Genomic DNA, 20734 nt, shown 5'->3' with positions numbered 1-20734 from the left:
AGCTTCCAGCACCGCGTCCCTGTCGGTGCTGTGCTGACGCTGCCTCCACGTGCCGGTGGTGTCAAGCGGGGCCGCGGCAGCGCATGCCCTGTGCCTTGACCCCTGTGGCTTTGTCCTGCTCTCTATCTCAACCCCACGGGGGCTTACCTGGCTGGCTGAAAGCGCCCGCGGTGCAGAAGGTGAGGATGTGGAAGAAAACGGGTGATTTATTCCAGGATTTGGATTTGCAGCGGCTCGGGGTGCGCCACAGCTCCTGCGTTTGCTGAAACCTCCTCGAAGCCTTGAGCTCGGCCCCAGCCGCGACACTGGCTGCGGCCACGAGCCGTGAAAAGACGCAACCCTTCAGCCACATCTTTGCTGTAGGTGTCAGGCCACCCTGGGCTCACGCGCGGGCAGACCGATTAAGCGGAAAATGCCTTATTTTTACATCACTGGCCTGTTTCAGCTGTCCCTGCGTCAGAGGCGCCGACTTACCGGGGTGAATCGGCTGCTCCTGAGCGCAGTTGGTGCCCGCCTGCTCTCCTCTCCCACCCCAGGTCCCAGACCAGAGGTGTCTCGCCTCCTGCAGCGACGCCGCGCCGGGGCTGCGAGCAGGACGTGCGCCCCCAAAACCTCCCCCCCCTCCCCAAAAAAAAAACCCTCCCCACCATCGTCCAGAGGCCGCGGGGCCGGGCTGAGCGCTGAGCACACCCCGCAGGGCTCTGCCCCCGTGCCGGCTGCTCACGAAGCCGAAGCCCTGCGGCTGTCCCCGGGCCGGGCGGGGCCAGGCGGGGCCGTGCCGAGCCGAGCCGTGCCGGAAGGGCGCAGGGGGCAGCGGCAGCAGCAGCAGCAGCAGCATGCGGGAGGCACGGTTCAGGGACCACTTCTGGGTGAGTCGGGGCTACGGATGGGAAAAGGAGGGGAAGGGGGGTGCAGGGGGGGGGATGGTCCGGCTGGGGGCTGCTCCCTCGCTTTGCTGCTGCTGCTGAGCCCTGGGGGGGAAATGTCAGGGCGTGGGGAGTGCTGCAAGTTGTTCTTCGGGGTGCGGAGTGTGCTTTCGGGTCTGCAGGAGCCGCCGAGCAGCCGCTTATCCCCCGCAGAGCGTTTGGCACCGCGGCTGTGCGGTTCCCCTGGGTGTGCTGCCCTTCGTTTGGCTGTGGGAATCAGGCACCAAGCGGCACGGCTTGGGCTCCGATAAATCCCCAGTAAATCCCCGAGGTCCCGCCAGCGATGCCCGGGAAGCAGGCCTTGCAGGACCGGGGAGAAGGCGCCTGGGTCCCGGAGGAGCCGGTGTTGGGATTTTGGCCGCAGCGGGATGCGGGATGCGAGGGTACGAGCACAGCACCGCACTCACACGGTGCCCAGCGCCACGGGCGAGGTGCCTGGCGGGGCACCGTCGGCGTGCAAACCCTGCGGGTGCGCCGAACCGGCTTCGTGCCTGGCAGCGGTTTCTCAGCCGCTCATTGCCAAGAAGCTTCCACGGCCCTCCCTTGGCTTTGCAAACGTGTTGGGGGCGGAGGGGAGGGCTGCCGGGGTGGTGGCAGCCTCCCCCCGGGCACCCGGCGCCCCTCCGATGCCAACGGGTGCGCTGGGGCTGGCAGAAATAACCCCGCTGCTGCGTTTCATCGCGCTTTGGCGGCGCGTTGGGCTGCAGGAGAGATCCTTGTTCCCCTTACGGCCAGCGAGGCTATTCACTGGGTAATCTGTACATAATCCGGGCCCGAACTCTTGGTGCTATCGGGGTTTCTGCCTGGTTTTGTCCCTTCTGAAACATGCAAGCTCCCACCCCGAGTACCGGTGGGGTCAGGCAGCCAGGGCTGAGCTGGGATGGGAGCATGGCAGCGCTGCCTCGAGGCCCCGCTGCAGTCATTTTGCCCGTGGAGAAGGCAGCAGTGAGCGTGCATCACCTGCGGGGAGGAGAGGAGGGGATGGGAGATGGATGGAAAAGCCCAAATTTAGGCCAGGTGCAGAGGGGCTGCTGCTACGGCTTCGGTTTGCTGTAACGCAGGGAGGGAGGGCAAACTTCCTCCTGAGATTTTTCCCCTTTTATTTACTTTGCTTGAGCCAAAAGGGGAAGAGGAAGGAGAACGCTGCTTTGCCAAAGCAGAGGATTACACAGGGCTTGGGACAGCCCAGGGCACATTTTGGAAGGGCGGCAGCTGCCCCGGGTGGCTGCAGGGGAGGGAGGATGCTGCCATGGAGGGCTGGAAGCAGAGGGAGAGGATTTTAGTGCTCCGTCTGGTGAGCCAAAGCCCAAAAACGACCACTTCGTAAGCATGAACAAATACTGTGCATGGCCAGCTGCTTCATTTAGGCCTTGATTTTGCGTTTCGGAGTCTGAAGAAATGACGGCGGCCCCATCTCCCTGCCTGTCCCCAGCCCCGTGGGCTGCAGCCGGTCTCGAACCTTTTCTTCCATTCCCCTATATGTTGTTTTTGCTCACCCTACTACATCTCGGTGTAAGCTGCAGCCACCTACAGAAGAGCTGTGCAAAAATAATACACCCCAAATCCTGTTTGGTTCCTCTTGCCCTGCCTGCAGCGATTGCTGAGAGTTGAGCAAGCGCGGGGCTGTTTGCATGTTTTTGCAACCTGCCGTTCTCCTTTCGCTACGCGAGGGCTCGTCTTTCATTTTTATCGTTTCCTTGAAAAGCGCCCGGTTCTCCGCAAGCCCTTCTGGCGGAGTGTTTTGGGAAACCCGGCAGCAGGGCTTTGGGTCTCGTCAGAGCACCTGGGGCTCGCGGGCGTCTGTAAAACTATGCAGGGAAAAGGGGAATCTGGTAGCGCTAAAACGAGCTTTACGTCTGACCCGCTGGCTAACAGCCTGAAACCTGGAGGGCAGATTCTTGGTCATTTCTTCTTATTTGTCCTCAGACAAATGTAATTTGCTTTCAGAGACAGAAGCTCTGCCCTCTGCAGAGTGTGGCAGGGTGCCTTAAAGAGGAGGACTCGGCGGGACACTGAGAAGATAAGCAAATGGTACTGAGGGCTGAGACCTGCCGGCTCCCGCCGAGGCTGCTCCGGTTAAGTGATCTTTGCATATAAGGCTTAGGTGTCTGCGCCTTTCAGGCACTCCCAAATGTTTATCTGCCGCCTTAAGAAAATGAGGTGCTAAATGATGCTGCTAACACACTCCGCAGCAAGTCTCCCGCAGTAGAAGGTGCGCTGGCGCGTTTTGATTTTCAACCAAAGCACGCGGGATAGGGTCCGAAAGCACCGGTGAAGTGTGTTTGTTTGCACCCTGGGAAATTCATCCTGCTGGGCTGGTTCGCACCGCAGTGGGTTGAAGCCCCGGGCTGTATCTGCTCTCCCCTCTTGCTGTCTGTTTTTTAACCTGCCCAGATCTGCAGGGCTTCGCGAGGCTGGGGATGAGCTCCTCCCGCTCCCTGTTTCTGCAGGGATGCAGAAGGGGGGAGGATGCCTGCCGGTCTTCGGGGTGCTTTCCCTGCCCGCCGTCTCATGGCATGATGCAGGCTGGGCTGTTTCATTTCCCTCTGCTCGTCCTTCTCCGAAAGGGACCGGCTTTCCTGGGCAGCCTGATGAAATCCTCAGGTGCCGGCCTGCAGGGAGGCCGGCGGCTGTTCTGGTTAGGTGCGGTCGCGCCGAGCCTGACGGTCCATCGCCTTAGCGTTCACCTTTGGGGTGCTGTTTCGTGGGATGCTGTGCCAAGGTGGGGGGATTTGCAGGGAGCGTTCACCCCTGGGAGGAGTTTCGCCTGCCCCGATGTTCCTGCTTGGAACTTATCGCACGGGGAGGAACCGCGGCCTCGCACCGTCTCCTCTTCTCACCCTCGCGGACCCGGCCGGCCCTTGGGGTCAGGCACGCATAAAAGCAGGGCTCCCAGGGCTCTGCCCCCTGGGAGCAAAGGATAAGCCTCTGGGCTACCTCTGCTCCCTGCAGAAATCTGCTCAAAGGTTTTTCTCGGTCTCGGTGACCTCGGTGGGACCTTGAGCAATTTTGAGATCGTGCTGACTGCGAGCAAGAATAGCATCAGCCATTTGTCGTCGCACGGTGTTTCCAAATACGAAAATAGACGTACAACTTCTGCAGCGTTTCTCTGAGCAGACGAGACCCAGGAGAGAGCTGCTAAAAGCTCTGCACAAGTAAAACACGCCAAGTGACGGTCCGTGAGCAGCGCTGAGGGTTTGGGCTCCTGAGCTTGTGGCCGCCCGGCTCTGGTTTGGCTGCTCAGGCTGAAGGGCTAAGGGACGAGGATGTGTGTCTGGGGATGTGCACGTGGCCCTGCGTGCATGGTGCGGACAGAGCGTTGAAGTCACTCGTGAAATTTTGTGTGCCCCAAACCTTTCATTTTTGGGGAGGTCGGGACAGGTTGCTTTTTATCCCCTCACCCTTATCTTCACAGGGTTTGTGTCTGGAGGGGGATCGATGTGAAGAAGATGGAAATACCAAAGCAAACAGCTTTCCCTTTAGTGAAAGAGGGACTTTGCATGCCCACTGGAGCATTTCAGCCCCTCTTTTGCTAAAAGCACAAGCAAAATCCCCAAAACATTGTAACTTCATGCCATCTGAAATGCCGAAATTTCAGAAGGGAGGCGGCACTTCTCCACCTGTGCTGCAGATGTGAATCCCATCTTTCCCTTCTCGATGCGTGAAGCCTCTCATTTTATCTCCCCGCTGGCGTTACCGACAGCCACGTGAACTCCTCCTCCTCGAGAGCATCAGGGGCACAGCACAAAGCCGGCAGCGGTTAGGACAAGGGGGGCTGCGTCCCGCTGAGCCCCTCCGAAAGGGCAGGGACGGGAATTTCCACTCCTCTGCAGCCCTGTGGACTTGGGAAACATCAGCTGCCGCTTTGTCACCTTGAAATCATCCGCCTGTAGTTTCCACGGGTGGTGCTGTCCCCTAAATAGCACGTCCGCTGTTAACCCGGCCGGGCGAGGCGGAATTTGGGGCCGGGGAACGCCGGTCGCCCGGCCTCAGTTCCCCAGCTGCAAAAGGGGGGGACTGGGGCCTTTTTTTAAAATCCTACAGCCAAGCCTAGAGGGATACCCCATGTGCGCTTGCTCTGGGATGCTCTTGGGGCTGCGCAGAGCCACCGATTTCTTGGGGAAGGAATTTGCGTCGGTGCTTTCCAGGTCCTGGCCATTTCCATGCAGCCCCTGCAGACCTACACGGAAGGTGGGCTCTGGTTTGGTGCAGCGGGACAGAAACCTCCCTGTTACACCCCAAATGGACCACGTTAACATAGGGAGCCCCAGCCGGTCGGGTTACCTTCTTTCCAACAGCAGGCTGCTCAGTTATTTGCCCTTTCACCATCATTTTCGGTGTGGGAAGGCTGGCACCGCGCTGCTGGCTTTGGTACGGCAGAGCTGGCCCGGCAATTTTTGCCCGACTTTTATTCTCTTAAGACAACAGCAGCAGAGCAGCCATTTCTTTTATTCCCCTTTTCATAGCCATCCTCTGCTCTCATATAACCGCCTGACTTAGTAGTGCTAAAAACTGGAAGGAAACCAGCAGGACGCGAGGGGTGAGGAGCTGTTTGCAGGGGCAGCTCGGGGAGCCTCGGTGCAAAATCCTGCCCTCCAGAGCCCCCTTCGGCTTAGTTTATTGTGGCTTTAAACCCTGTCCTCCCTCCCTGGCTCTGTCCTCCCTGTATCCCCCTTCCTCTTTCCTATTTCCCTGCCTCCCGTGGGCAGTCACGCTGGTCCCCTGTATTCTTTCCGTGCTGACGTCTGCCCAGAAGGGCGCTGCCAGGGTGGTTTTTGTGGTGTGTGACCCTGCCCAGCCCGGCTCCGTGGGGCCGGGAGCCCCTCCTGCCTGCCCCTGCCCGTTTTATTTCGGGGTAGAAAGTCAAGTTAGGATGTTCCTGAGTTTTGCAACTGTCATGAAAAGTGATTTCAGTGTAAGCGTGCTTCCTTCTTTTGCAGAGCCAGTTAGCAAACGGAGAACCTGTTGCGTTTTTTTTCGGTAATAAGCTCATTTTGGGAGGAGGTTCGTGCTCAGTACAGAAACAGAAAGTGTTTGAGGATCTCCCTAGGCCCTGGCCACAGTCTCCTCCTCCTTCCCATGCACACCACCATGGAGCAAAGCTGATCTGGGATTCCCAGGGATCTCCTGCTGGCCCCACTCCACCAGATATCCGCTTTATCTCCCGCTTTCTGGCCACTCATATTCTTGCTTGGGGAAGTCCACGATGATGAAATCCTTCATTTATCACAAATGATGGCCCTGTTCCTCCTCAATTCTCTCTCTGGGCACAAACTTATGAGAAACCCCCCCCTCTGCTGCCAGCACCGTAACACCAGTTACCTGCATGCTGGCATGTTGGCTTGGAAACGTTTCCTGGATCTCTCCATCCTGCCATTATTCCTCTTTAAGCTTCATAATAATTATTTGTGGTTTCTGCTTCCTTTCTCGCAGCTTCATATCTGCTTTTGCCATTGCTTCCTTTCTGCAGCCCGTTTCCCTATTCTGCTCCTGCCTGTGCTGTTCCTGCAACGCCAGCCGGGCCCTTCTGCAGAGGACAACAGGTAGTTTTGCTCTCCTCCTGCATCCGCTTCGGGTTTCCTCCAGAGAAGGAGGGTTTGTAGTCAGAGCATCCCTCTTGTAGCGTCACAGCACTTAGGAGCCCTGCTCCAGGTCTTCAGGGTGGCAAATCCTCAATGGTTGTAGGACAAAATGCCTTTTTATCCTAAGGCACTTCCCAGCACAGGATAGAGGAGAGAATGGGGTAGTTAGTCAGCCTTCGTCCTAGCCCAGCTACATCATTGTCACATTTTTTATTTATTTTATTTTTTAAATTACCATCACAGGAAAATCCATATTTTTGAGAATAATTTGAGGGAAAGCAGTGATCCTTCGGAAGTCTATGGGAAGCTCCTCCCCGGTGCGGGGAGCACTGCGGGGCGGGGAGCCCTGGGTTGGAAGATGGGACCTGGCCGTGACGCTTTGGGGGACGTGGAGAAGTGTGACGTGCTGAAGGGCACGGAGCAGGGGTGGGGAAGGACCTGCTGCTTAGGGAAGTGATCTTTGTGCTGGAGTTTTGGACTGACGTGAGTGGGACAGGGTGGCTTTTCCCGAGGCCGAAGAGGAGGCTGCTGCAGCAGCAGTCGCTCGGTGCTGCGTGGGCAGCCGGGGAAGCTCACGGGAAGCTGAGCGATGCCGTGGAGAAGGGGCTGCTCAGCTCCTCCCCCCCAGGCCTGGGTTTGGGTTCCTTTGGGCCATGTGGCCGTGAGATCAGTTCTTCACCCTATGTGGTTTCACAGGCTAAACTCGGGTGAGCCATTTTCTTCTGAAAGCTATCTAGGGTCTGACGTTATTTTAAGGATCTGAACCTCCTGGCCTGTATCTCAGGCCCTCCTCTGGAGAATGAGGATGGACATTGTGGGGTGGGAGGAGGGAAAGTGCTGTAGGAGTTTTAGGGGGGGCTCAGTGGGCTGAGGGGCCCGAGGTGCTCAGAATGGGGGGAGATCACCAGGATGTGGCAGGTCTGAGCTCTTCTGACCTGTGAAGGTCACGAAGGTGCCTTGCCACCCTTGCCATCACCGTTCTCCTCATTCCAGACCCTCTCCCACCCCAAGAAGAAAAAAACCAAACAAACCTACCTTATTTCATATAATTTATGGGCAAACCAGAAAGAGGCCCCGGCACACTTGCTCCCAGCTGAGCCATTGCTTGTATAAGTGCCGGTGGAGGTGGCAGTGGCCATGGACCGCGCTGACAGGGACATGAATCCTATTCTTGTGTTTTCAGAGCACAGACCTGACGAGCACAGTTGGCTATGACAGCATCATTCAACATTTGAACGACGGCAGGAAGAACTGCAAAGAGTTTGAAGACTTTCTGAAGGAAAGGTACAGAGCTGCCTCTGAAAACGGGTTTGGCTGAATCTGGGAAGTGAGGCAGAGGCACTTCTTCTGTTTCTTGTATTCCCATTTGGGTTTCCATCATGTTTCTGTCCCCTGGGTTGAAGCATCTTTCACTTTTGGTTGATGAGGAACTTGTTTTTTCACACTATCCTTTCCCTGCGTGGCTGGAATAAAGTCCATACCTGGGGATCCTCAGCTGGGAGGGCGGTGCTAGCCACAAAGCCCAGAAGCACACTATTAAGGGCACTGTCCAAATGCCTTTTGAACGCTGGCAGGCATGGGGCATCAACCACCCCTCTAAGAAGCCTGTGCCAGTGTTTGACCACCCTCATGGTAAAGAAATGTTTCCTAACGTCCAGTCTGAGCCTCCCTTGGCGCAGCTTTGTGCTGTTCCTGCAGGTCCTGCCATCAGCTCCCACTGGGAAGAGACCAGCACCTCCCTCCCTGCTTCTCCTCCTCAGGGAGTTGTAGAATAAAATAATTGGCTTCCTAAAATGTCTGTATCTTTAATGCAAGTGCAGATGTCTGTGTTGACAGTTTGGCGGTGGAGTTCACCTTGTTTAACTCTTTTTTTTTTTTTCCATGGGGTTACCGCCTAAACAGATGTAGGTGCATCAGACACTTTAAATTGCAGGCTCTCCTGCTCTGCATCCCCATCACATTTACTCCAGACTATTTTGTCCCAAGTCTTGTATTCAAGGTTTGTTTTCTCCAGTCAATACCAAAATTACATTAATTCTGGTTCATTCTACAGCAGTCTTCGTATTTAGCCTATTGAGCATGTTTGGTTAGCCCTGAAGTGCTCAGGCAGTTGGACTTGATGATTTTGTAGGTTCCTTCCAATTAAACCACCCCATCCCCATGCCATCCCCATCCCATCCCCATCCCATCCCATCCTCCAGTAGACCTTCTAATGCAAGCTCATGGCAGTACTTGTTTCTCTCCACGGACTGCAGGCAGCTAGGGCAGCTTGCCCAGCTGGAGGTATCTACATTTGACCAACCAAGTCCAGCCCCGGATGTTTGCACAGATTTCAAAGCAACTGTAAAAGGCTGGTTGCTCTTAGGCTGCAGCGCGCAGATTTTCTGGGTTTTCCCACTTGCTTCCAAGAGGGATAGACAATACGACCTGTCAGAGGTGTTATTTATACGCAGTATGGCCTCTTCTTCAAATGTTATCTTTAAGGACGATCCCGCAGTGTGAAAGCTCAGGAGCTGGCAGGACTCTGGGCGTAGACACAACAAGCCACGAGCCCTGGGGCAGTTCGTGGTGGTCGGGGAGGTGGATGCCCATGCTCTCACCCTGTCTGCAGCCTGGGGTGTTCTGCACACCCACTATTCCCTCGTCCGTGCTCAGGGGATGTCTCTTGTGAAACTCCGTCTGCTCTCGGCCTCTGCTGCAAGTTTCAGTTTCTGAAATGAGAATTTCCTCTCATTTCTCTCTTTCCTCAACAGAGCGATTATAGAAGAAAAATATGGCAAAGAGCTCATTAACTTGTCGAAGAAGAAGCCCTGTGGGCAGACGGAGCTGAAGTAAGTTCAGAGCCCAGTGTCTTTTGCTTTTATAGGTGTCCGTAATTGGAGCAATAAAGGAGAAGGGAGAGGGAAGGAGGCTGAGAGAAACTAACCAGTGTTGAAATGTGATTGGGATGTCACCAGATGTTCAGAAGTCAGTCCTGTGAATCAGATGTGCCCAGTTGGGTTGGCCTTTGCCAATATCAAGGTGGACTCCACCAACTTCCCACCTGCCGTAGAGTAACCAAGGCGTTGTGGACGCTCAGGCGAGATGTGGGCTGGTGGTTCAGCAGAGAGCCAAGCATCATGAGACCTTGGGTTTGTTCCTCACCGTTTCTGTGGCCAGAGGGAAGTACACGTATTTCCTTGAGTCAAACCACACGGATGTTCAAACCCAGCACGTTGCCACCCTACACGGGTGCCGTAGCTGCTGCGGTTGGCTCCATTCGTGGATCTCCATTTCCCCACTGCCCTGGGAACCATCTACTTCCTGCTGTACTTCATACGTGCCTGGTTTGGTGTTCTCTGCTCATTTGTTTACAGCTCTATGTTGGTCTGTCACTTACTTTGTTTCATTATCTTAATAGGGAGGAAAGTTCCCTACATTTCCAACCACTCGTCCATACTACATATAAAAAAATGTTCATATGTCCCAACTGATACTCTTTGGAGGTTGCCTAGAACAGTTGTCTTGAAACTCAGAATATTTAATAGTATTCACTGTCCAGGAAGAAGACGTAAGGTAGATCTCAAACCGAGTGGACTGTATTATACTCACTGGTAAGGAAAAAGGTGGAAGTATAAAGAGGGTAGATAAACCTGCTTCAGGCTGTTTTGGCTGGTCTTGAGTGAGGGACTTTCTCGCCAGTTCAGAAGTGCTCTGCTGTCACTGTTGAAGCCCGTGCCCACATCTGGCAGTGCTTTCTTACTCTTTTAATGCTGTGCCTGTGTTTTTCAGCACCCTGAAGAGATCCCTGGATGTTTTCAAGCAACGTAAGTAATCCTTCTTCTTCTTCATCTGTCAGGACATTTGGTAGTGCTGAAGCCTTCAGGCTACTGCTTGGGAAGAAACAGAGAAATTTGGGAAGAAACAGAGAAATCTCCATAACTGTTTGATACCAGGATCAAGTGTAGGCTGTCCTCATTGTCTCGCTCAGCCCAGTGCATGGAGTTTGGGATAGAGTGCTCCAGGGCACAGTTAGCAGAGGGGACCCATGGCAAGTCCCTTTGGGGATCTGTTGGCCTTTTGGGGCAGCTTCAGAGTTGTGCAGCATCTGAAGCTGTCCATGGAAAGCTCATCTGGGTGGTTTTGGACTGGCTTATCCTACCGTTTTGACACAAATATGCAGTAATCAGAGCATCCAAGTGATGAGGCTTGGCCACCGTGCAGTAACCATTCCTCACCATTCTGCTGCCCTGTGTTGAAGTCTGGCAGCCACAGCTCCACCACCGTCCACCCTGGCCAGATATTTCTGCTGCTGTGTTCCTGGGCTGATGCTGTAATGAGGCTCTGCCCTGCAGTAGCTGACGTTTTAATAGCTAGCTACGGGTTTGGAATAGCTCTGGGTGTTGGCTCATGAGCCACAGTTTGTCTTAGCCACTTTTGTGAGCTGCAAGTGAGCGGCTGCTTTGCTTGCTGGCTGGGTGTTTTCGTGGTACGGCTGCTCTCCTCCAGCAGGGCTAGCTCAGTGTGACACTGAGCTGAGCCTGAGATTTATTTAGCAATAGTTTTTCTATGCCCCAAGTTGCTTCTCTGCTAGCCTGGGGGAATGCTTCATTCAGACAGACGCTTTAGGTTGTGATGTGCTGAAACATGCCTGAATTAATCCAGATTAGGAAGAAAAGTGACTGTGCTCGTTTGAATAACTTCTCTTGGTACGAATTTCTTAAATGGAAGTGCAGGCCCCAGCATGACCGATGATGAATCACTCTTACATAGGCAGACCCTGCTTGGAAAGTGCTGCTGCTTTCAAGTTTCTGCAGGGGAATTCATGAGGTGGGACCATGGGTGGAAGGAAGGGGTCTGTGGGTCAGTCTGATGTCAGCTAGAAAAGCTGGCTTAAGCAAGAGCCTTTTTAGGAATATATATATATATATTTCTTTTCTTTGCAGAGATAGACAATGTGGGACAAGGTCACATCCAGCTGGCGCAAACCCTTCGGGAGGAAGCCAAGAAAATGGAGGAATTCAGGGAGAAGCAAAAGCTGCATCGGAAGAAGGTCAGGAGCTGAGGGCACTGTGGGAGGAACCTTCACAGTTGGGCTGCCCCTGCCCCCTGTCCCCCTTGGTGCCCCAGCCCCTTCCGTGCCCACCAGGGCCAGGAAGTCCTGGGCTCCTTCCTACGTGTTGCAACCATGCTGGAGAACTCTGCGGCAACCCCCGACTTCCTTCTTCTCGCTGCCACGTGCTGTCCTTCAGGGTCCTTTGGGGCTGGAGACAGCAGGGGCTCCCTCCAGCCATGCCAGCCTTGGCTAGGAGCGTGTTTAAGGTGCACGTGTAGTGCTGTATGATCTACATAGGGTTTGGTAAAATTAACAAGCTCTTTAACTTCTTCTGGCTCGAGATTCCCGTGTGTGGAAAACGAGGGGAAGCTGTCAGAGCCAGGGGCTGATCCGGACCTAGCAGAGGGGAGAGGGCTTGCCAATTCTGCCGGAGCCCATGGAGGCGATACCGTACTGTAGTTCATCCCGGAGCTCTGACGGTCACTGACGTGCTGACTCCGGGTCTGTTGTCTTCACAGATAGAGCTCATAATGGAGGCGATCCACAAGAACAGGAATTTGCAGTACAAGAAGACCATGGAGGTAAAGCAAGCGTGCTGCTGTCCCTTGCCGTACGGGCTAACGCTGCCAAAACACGCGCACGGAGCGAGGGCAGGCCTACGTGTGAGGGCCTCCCTCCCTCCCCTTTTGCAGCCGCCTGAGCTGTGTCTGCATTAGCAACGTGCAGAGCGTGCTCAGAAAAACCTGAGGAGCGTGGAAGGGAAATGCTGGCTCAGATACCACAGGTTTAAATGTCCAGGACTCGGTTGCCTTGAGCTTTTCGTCCTGAGCAAAGAACAGCTCCTGCTGTGAGCACAGCGCTGCCCAGGCAGTAGGGCTGGGGCGTCCGGGACCCCGAGCATCCTCTGTCAGCTGGATTTTCATCTCTTTTGCTTCCTAACGTCTTCCTGCCCTGTCTGGTGGCTCCCCTAGGCCAAGCGGCTCTACGAGCAGCGCTGCAGGGATAAAGATGAAGCGGAACAGGCGGTGCACCGCAACGCCAACCTGGTCACGCAGAAGCAGCAGGAGAAGGTAAGGAGAGGCGGGGGCCGTGGTGCCGGGCAAAGGGACATCTCCTCTGGCAGGTCTCCTGCCCCATGTCCCTTCTCTCAGCTCTGGGGTCTGCACTCCCGTGGGTGATGCGCCAGGGCTCTCCGACACCTTTCTTCTCTCCCCCCCCCAATTCTGGCAGCTCTTCCTGAAGTTGGCTCAGACGAAATCGGCCCTGGAGGATTCAGGTGAGCGTGGAGATGAAGCGTGCTGACTGCGTTTGGGGGGCGAGGGGAGCACCTCCCTCCGGGGGCAGGAGGAGATGGGCTGAGAGCCGTGACACGGCACACAGGAGCTGCAGCTCCTCAGAAACGTGTCTGGAGGTACAGGAGGTGGCACCTGCCCTGCAGAAGGCTGCCTGGCCCCGCCACGGCTGCTGTGGGGCTCCCATCCCAGTGCACTGCCCACCAGCAGCTGAGCTCACGCGTTACTGCTGGGTTCTCCGTGGCATCCCAGCCATTTTAGGCTGGACGTGGTACCTCCTAGCGAAGGAGTTTTTTAAAATTAATGTTAGCCAACTGACAATTTGATTTCCCTCACAGACAGGAGTTACCAGCAGAGTATTACCGCACTGGAGAAGATCAGGGAAGAATGGATGAAGGAGCACATCAAGGCTTGCGAGGTAAATGCCACAAAATGCCTTCACATGGCACTGTGGTCCTCTGGATGTCCACCCCCCTTTCTGCAGGGCTTGGGGACAGAGCAGACGTGCCTTCTGCTCCGTATTCCCTTCACAGGACAACAGCAGGATGTGTTGCAGGTAACCCTGCACGTTTCTCCTGCTTGGTTTCTGGATTCAAGGCCCCACCACTTCAAAGTTTCCACTGTGTTATTTTTCATTCCTTCCACCGCCTGTTAAAATTGACAGAGTCGATGTGCTCAGTAGTGACATTTTTTTCCTGTTGCCTGCGTGCACGTTCGGTGCTGCCATCACCTGGCTCAAACGGTCATGGCCTGGACACGAATCGAGGCTGCAGCCTCGGGAACACCCAGCAGTGTCTGCCTTGGATGCTGACCACCTAAGTGCTCAGACCGCCTGTGCCTCTATTTTACTTTCCCCCACTGGGATGGAATTTGCTGTCTGTTTGGTGTGCTGCGTCGGGGGGCGTGAAGGTGCCCGTGGTGTCTGGAGGCTCTGGAAGCAGGTGGGGCTGGGAAGCCAGGGTTTCACTTCCACAGAGAGATTACGTGGAGGTTTTCCCCTCTGTACGTTGCAAAGGCCGTAACTGATGACAAATGCAAACGTACGCTTGGGATGGAAGTCTGTCTTTCGCTGGAAATGTGTAAAGGTGCATGGGGTTTGGCTACACCAGACAGCAAATTTCAACAGACTTGGGCTTAAACTGGTTACGAAAAGAGCTTGGCAGGAAACAGGAAGGAGACCAACCAAATGCACCTCCGTTTTCATACATCCCCAGCCATTTTTTTTTTTTTATTTCTCTGCGCCTGTGGAAGGGAGGTGAGAAGGGAGCTGGGGACTGTAGGACCACGGGGTGCCCAGGGAACCCCCACTACTTTTAGGAAGCTGGCCTGGTCTCCCCGAGGGGTGCTGGGCGGCCCCTTCCGCATGGGTGTAGCAGGGCACTGCCACCTGTAGACCTTCCTGAACTTAACACCTTCTTTGGAACACCTGGTTGCACAGAAGGGTGCTTTGTCCCCCGGGAGAGGTGGAGGACTTGTGGCTTCCTTGAATCACCTTGGTGCTAAGGACGTGTGAGCAGCAGGGCTCGGGGGACAGCTAAATCCCCGCTGCAGGCGGGGCTGTGCTGGCGGGGGACCTGCTCTTCTGCCCGTGTCGTTTCAGTTCTTCGAGACGCAGGAGTGCGAGCGCATCAGCTACTTCCGCGGCGCCCTCTGGCTCCACGTCAACCAGCTCTCCCAGGGCTGCGTCCAGAACGACGAGGTGAGCCGGGAGGAGGTCCCTCCACATCCATTTTCCTGTTTTGGATCTGAGGCCTCTAAGAGGTCTCGTTCGGATCAGACCTTCGGCATCCCTGCTGCCCACCTGGGTTCTCTTTGCCCGTCGTTTTGTCAGGGTGTAGTAGCAGTAATGCAGTAAGGACCCCCCCAAGTGCAGCTTTTGTGCGTGTCTGTGGTTGGAGAAATAGTGAGAAGGCAGTACAGGAGTGAAGATGTGTCCTCAGCTCCCTGCCACCAGCATCATACACTTACTGTTCTCCCTAGCTGAAGAAAATCGGCCGAAAAAGAGGCAAATGAAATGCAGTGGGAGGTGACCTTGCCAAAGATCACGCAGGATTATTATGACTCCTGCATATCTGAGGCTGGGAATGGGAAAGCAGAGTCTGATTTGCTTTCCTTTGCTCTGAACTGTGTTAATCCAAGTTGGCCTATGGCCTTTGATCAGCTAACATGAACATGCAGGCAGAAGGGTTGTGGCCAAAGCTCTTAGAGATTAAGTTTTCTTTGGGATTCCTTCCTTGTTCCCTGTACCATTGAAGCTTGGGTCCTGGATGAGCACTGGGCTCCCAATCCATGTGTGATAACCGATTGAAAAACGTCCTTTTGGTTTTTGATCTAATGCACAAAAGTGCTTGTCGTTTCTCTTCTGCAGAAATACGAGGAAATCCGCAAGAGTTTAGAAATGTGCAGCATTGAGAAGGATATTGATTTTTTTGTAAATTTGCGCAAAACTGGAAGTTCGGCCCCAGGTGAGAGCTCGGTGCAACCTCCCGAAGTAGTGCTGACTTGCTTTTACTCCCTGTGGTGCTGCTGCCCGGATCAGCATCAATTTGGATGCAAAACCCACTGATTTTGTAACATCCTTCCTTTCGTTCCCCAGCAAGCAGCACTAGTCCCTCTGCCACTTACCACCAGCCTCTGATGATAATCTCCCTGCTCTGTAACATTTCAAACACCTTCCCAGAGAGGGGGGAAAAGCTTAGCAGCTGAATGTTGGGGTTGTCAAGTGGCACCTTGTGAAAGGTCTGTGCTTTACTACTGTTACCTCTTCCTAGCTCCTGTTGTTTATGAAAACTACTACAACACACAGAGAAACGCGACTCCTGTGAGAAGTCCGGTTTCCGTACCTATATCACGGTAAGGGACATAATTTGCAATTGCTGTTGCAAATGATGCTGTCTAAAACAAACAAACAAAAACATATTTTGTCGCTTTCGGTCTGTTGGAAGCTTTGGGAGTATTACAGGAAAATATTTCCCATGCTATGTAGCCCATCCCTCTCTCCAGAAGAAATTATTCCAATCCGCTGCCTGCTACGTCACGCTCAAGGAAAACCTCAAGTCCATCCAGAGCTTTTTGCTCCCGTTTGTCTTTTGAGGTTATTTTTCCCTTCTTGAGGCTGGGAATCTTGTTCTGAAGGTGCTTGTGATGAGGGTGAGCTCAGTTTTTCTTGTGCCATGCCTCTTCCACAAGTCCTTTGGGTTGAGGTGAGGGGCTGCGGTACCCGGGCAGCAGAAAAGCAAGGCAGCCTGGAGAGAATTGAGGACAGGGTGAAAGATGCCTCTGCCACGAGGAAGATGAGGATTCAGGGCTAAAGACTCTTGCCAAGGATGAGTGTGCACCTCTGGCTGTTGCGTCAGGAGAAGAGTCATGCCTAATTACGGCTTCCTGATGGCTCAGCCCAGGCAGAGGCATGTAAAAGGCATGCCCCGAGGCTCACTCATGAATGTTTTGCCAATGCACTGTTTTTTGGTGACTTTTTCCTCTTCCGCACCACAGCAGCCTCAATTCCTGTGTCTGCCAAGCAGGCTGTTGGTGGTGAATGACCCAAAACATGGCCAGGTCTCCAGAAAGCCCAGGCTGGCCAAACCTCTTGCCCTCCCGTGAGCTCTGTGAGGGTGGTTTGGGAGCTGCAAAGCCAGAGTAATGGCCTGGGCAGGTGCCCTTGGATGGGAGGGAGCCCCATAGCCATGCAGGTCCTCACCTCTGTTTCTTTTTGAGCAGGAGGGCGCCTCTACCCACCCCAACCAGTGGGCCAGGTGAGTTCCTTACCTTAGCTGGCTTGTGCTCCCACAGAGGATCTCTCTGCTCTTGCTCTTCCCCATAGGATCATGAGCTTCATCTCTCTCAAGGGATTGCTTGAGGTCCAGCTCCTGCTATAAGTCCAGTCCGCATGAAAAGATGCTGGAAAGTTGGCTACAGACTCTGGAGGCAAAATTTCACCTAGAAGTTCAGATCAAAGCCCCTTGTGTGCGCATTTTTGAAGCTTTAGGTTGCCTAAGCTTGGTGTCTCACCAGTCTCTGCATTTTGGGCCCTTCTCTGTTTAAACAGCGTGAACTGTATTATCTCCAGGCCACTTTAGGGATGGGGTACTGCAGTGGAACTCAGTAAAACTAAGTTCTGCTTTGGCTTTTAGGCAAATCAACTCATCTCTCTGAGCCCCACTCATCCCTGGCTCCCTTTATAACAGAGGTGGCCAGTGCATGGTGGTCTTGTCCTGCAGTCTCTTAACGAGCACTTTTCATGGGCAGACCTAATATTTTAGTGCTTTGTGTTTTAGGTGATCCTGATTATGCCACAATTGACGGCTACAGCTTGATACACCGCTAGTACCCACAGTAAGTACTCGAGTTTGATGAAGAAAGGGTTTAACAAGAGATGCAACTGCAACAGAGGGGCGGTGCAGAAAGAAAGGCCACCATTTAGGGGATGACACCTTGAGGTGACTGGGTGGGAGTGACGATCGTGTCAGCCCTTCTGTCCTTGTCTGAGCTGGAGCTGTGATTTTGATGCTGTCTCTCCTGTTCTCTAGGTTCTCCAGGCAGAAGATACTGTCAGTCTGGACAGCGCGGCAGAGTTGGTGTTTTCAGTTATTCTCAGCAGCACAGAGCTGCAGTGCTTCTTCATTTTAAGAAAGTATTTGAGGACTCTGATAATTATTTGTGCATTCAGAAAGCACCTACTAAAAATCTGTTCCTTCGATAAGCAAACTCCTTGGACATATATTCCATTTTCACGCTCAGGGGAAGAAAAAGCATATAAGCAATGGAACTGGACACAGGGTCTTCTGCACTGGAGGAAGTTTTTGATTTGAAGTTCTTCCTGTGTGCAGCCATCTGGGAGAGCCTGGTGCCTTCTGCTCTCCAAATAACTAAAAAACACATGTGCATTGCAAAGCTTTGGGCATGCTGGCTTGTGTTCAGAGCTAAGGGTACACTTTGGCCTGTTTCTTAAGTCTTTTATTAACGGTGATTAAACTTGTAATTTGGATTTAATTTCAGTCATGTTTCTCTGGGAGCTTGCTACATAGAGGAGCACCATTAATTACATCATGGGTCTGGCTTTGCCGTGCTGATATTTGGTGCTGATTTGTGTGATGCTTGTGTGATGCAGCAGCACACAGAACAGAAACCCAGCGAGGGGCTGTGCCACTACAAACCTGCTGGCAAGTCTCTCACCCTGCAACATTGCTGAGGATCAGAAGGAAGTCAGTCAGCTCTTCCACCACCTCTCCAATGAGGGGCTTGCAGTTTTTTAGGCTCATGGTATAACTTTGTCTGTGGTAGGCTTCACATACTCCCATTTGATTAACTTCTGGCAATCCCTGAACTTTGGATTTGTATTGATGCTATATCCAAATGTAGAGTCCGTTTTCAGCGGGGATTTGAGTGCCAGTATAAATGAAAGGGAAATCATCAACTGTCTACCTTAATTACTTCTCCCTCTGCTCTGGCAAGCTTGACAACAAAACATTTGTTCTGACTTCCTCACGCTGACTCCTAGAGGCATCCTCAGCAGTAACCCTGCAGGGTCTGGCTGGTTCTGGCTGCACACCACTGGAAACAAACTTAGCCATGGAGCCATGAAACTCATTTCTTGGTCAGGTCTCCTCAAAGGACTTCCCCTTTTTGTTGCCTTATATATGATTGCATGTTTGATGCAGAAACTTACATACCTCAGGGCTGCTTGTCTCTCTGTGCTGTGTGGCTTAACAGCTCCTCGGTGCCTTGCTATACTGAGCATGGGGATATGGGGCAGAGGGTGCTGGACACAATTTAGCTGTCTAAACTTGGAGCAACAGGGGCTGCTGGCTGCATGATGTTCTTCAAGTTGAATCCACGCAACTTCAGTGTGTGCCTAAACACACTGGTCCCTGGGGATTTACTTTATTTCTTATGTGGAAAGGATCACAATGAGCTTTAACTTCTGTCCTGCTAAATGAAATGTACAAAGTGCACAATAAAGTAATAATTTGTCCTTTTTCTTTTTTTTTCCTAAAAGACCAAGTATAGAAATACTCTTCTGAAGGAGCCTGTTGTAGTTTTAATTCTTTAAATATATATATATATATTAAAAATAACAGTTCTGAGTTGTGTGCTGGATTTTTTTTTCTTCCTATGCTGCCTTGTTTGCTTTCTGCAGGGTCTGGGGCTGATACATCTTCAAAGCATCCTAGCATAGTCAGGTGGGCTGAGTTGTATTTCCTGGAAGAAAGCCCACAAGAACATATCTTTCCACAGCTTTTATTTCAGTACTTGTTCTGTATAAATACCAAGATAGTTATGGGAGAGAATGCACCAAGGAAAGCTGGCATGAGAACAACTATGTGTGATCAGCTGTGAGCTGTTGGCCATGTAAGGCAGTTTTCCTTCGCTTCCTGTTTTTTTTGGTCGGATTGTTGTTCTTGAGGGTTGGATGGGATCTGTAATTCATAAGGCATGTTCGTATGGATTCAGGACTTGACTTTACCACCTTCAGCTTGTAAACAGCAATGATTCCTTTACGGTTCCTGCAGGTTGCTGCTGCAGCAAGGTTAGTATGGTAATGGTTACTCCATAAGACATTTCATGCTTGCTTTATAGGGATTTTTCAGCTGACAGAGTACAATAGAGGGTGCTAGGCTTTTCTGGATGTGGAGGTTTCCCACTGAGGCTGAAACTTGGCTTGCACACTCACTGAACGCGCAGAAGTAATCCCAAAATAAGGGTGCTGGTTCTAGAGCTCTAAATACTTAACAGTCGTTCAACAACTCATTGAAGAGACCTCGAGCCAAGCAAATCCTGGCTTGGAAAAGCAGTGTACAGACGTGAAGTTACTGTGAGAAAAGTCTGCGTGCCCATAAATGCTGAACTGATATTTATCTTCATCAAATTCCCTTTCCTTGTTTTCCAGAAGGTGCATAAGACTTTCACCCCCTTACAGGCCCCAGTGGAGGAACCAGCCTCCTCGTGGGTCCCTATAGGAAGGCTGGGCCTCCCTGCAGACTCCTATAGAGCGCCTTAGCCTCCTCCCAGACCCATCTAGAGGAGCCCAGCCTCCCCCTGTACTCCTTAAACAGGAGTCTGGTCTTCCCATGGACTAGTATCCACAGGGCTGCATTTCAGGACCAATTCTCTTTAATGCTGGATGATTAGGATGCAGGACTTGAAGGTATACCAAGTAAGTTTGTAGATGATACTAAATTCAGAGGAGCTGTTGACTCCCTAGAGGGAAGAAAGGCCTTGCAAGGATATCTTGACAAATCAGAGGACTGGGCAATCAAGAAGTTTAACGAGAACAAGTAACGGATTTGCACCTGGGACAGGGCAATAGTGGATACACATACAGACTGGGGGATGAAAGGCTGGAGAGCAGCCATGGGGAAAGGGATCTAGGGGTTCTGGTTGATGGCAAGCTGAACACGAGCCAGCAGCGTGCCCTGGCAGCCAGGAGGGCCAGCCTGGGGTGCATCAGGCACAGACAGCGTTGCTAGCTGGTTGAGGGAAGGGATTGTCCTGCTCTGCTCTGCGCTGGTGTGGCCTCACCTCGAGTACTGTGTGCAGCTTTGGGCACCACAATGTAAAAAGGACATAAAACTATTAGAGATCATTCAAAGGAGGGCTACAAAGATGGTGAAGGGTCTGGAGGGGTAGATGTGTGAGGAACATCTGAGGTCCCTTGGTTTGTTCAGCCCAGAGCAGAGCAGGCTGAGGGGAGGCCTCATGGCGGCCTGCAGCTCCCTCCTGGGGGGAGCGGAGGGGCAGGCGCTGAGCTCTGCTCTCTGGGGACAGCGACAGGACCCGAGGGAACGGCATGGAGCTGGGACAGGGGAGGGTCAGGCTGGGGGTTAGGGAAAGGTTCTGCACCCAGAGGTGGTCGGGCACTGGGACAGGCTCCCCAGGGCAGGGGGCAAGGCACCGAGC

The 20734-nt window shown here is 53.1% G+C and overlaps 1 protein-coding gene across 2 annotated transcripts; it reads left to right on the top strand.

The window, feature by feature from the left end:
• Window positions 1–708: 708 nt before the first annotated feature.
• Window positions 709–18899, top strand: PSTPIP2 (proline-serine-threonine phosphatase interacting protein 2). Of its 2 annotated transcripts, XM_066989101.1 has the most exons (15): window positions 709–869; window positions 7692–7792; window positions 9262–9339; window positions 10280–10314; window positions 11434–11540; window positions 12062–12124; window positions 12515–12613; window positions 12774–12819; window positions 13174–13253; window positions 14436–14534; window positions 15204–15300; window positions 15607–15688; window positions 16556–16590; window positions 17113–17170; window positions 17365–18899. In XM_066989101.1, the coding sequence occupies exons 1-14, from the start codon at window positions 837–839 to the stop codon at window positions 17160–17162; spliced, it is 1005 nt and encodes a 334-aa protein (XP_066845202.1). In that variant the 5' UTR covers window positions 709–836; the 3' UTR covers window positions 17163–17170; window positions 17365–18899. The 2 variants fall into 2 exon arrangements, 1 of the variants encoding a protein (XP_066845202.1); XR_010828002.1 differs by lacking the exon at window positions 16556–16590.
• The last annotated feature ends 1835 nt before the right edge of the window (window positions 18900–20734 follow it).

This window comes from Anser cygnoides, chromosome Z (genome assembly GCF_040182565.1).
Source record: "Anser cygnoides isolate HZ-2024a breed goose chromosome Z, Taihu_goose_T2T_genome, whole genome shotgun sequence".
Taxonomy (NCBI): Eukaryota; Metazoa; Chordata; class Aves; order Anseriformes; family Anatidae; genus Anser; species Anser cygnoides.
The sequence above is the reverse complement of the archived record's forward strand: the minus strand, read 5'-3'. Positions and strand labels throughout refer to the sequence as shown.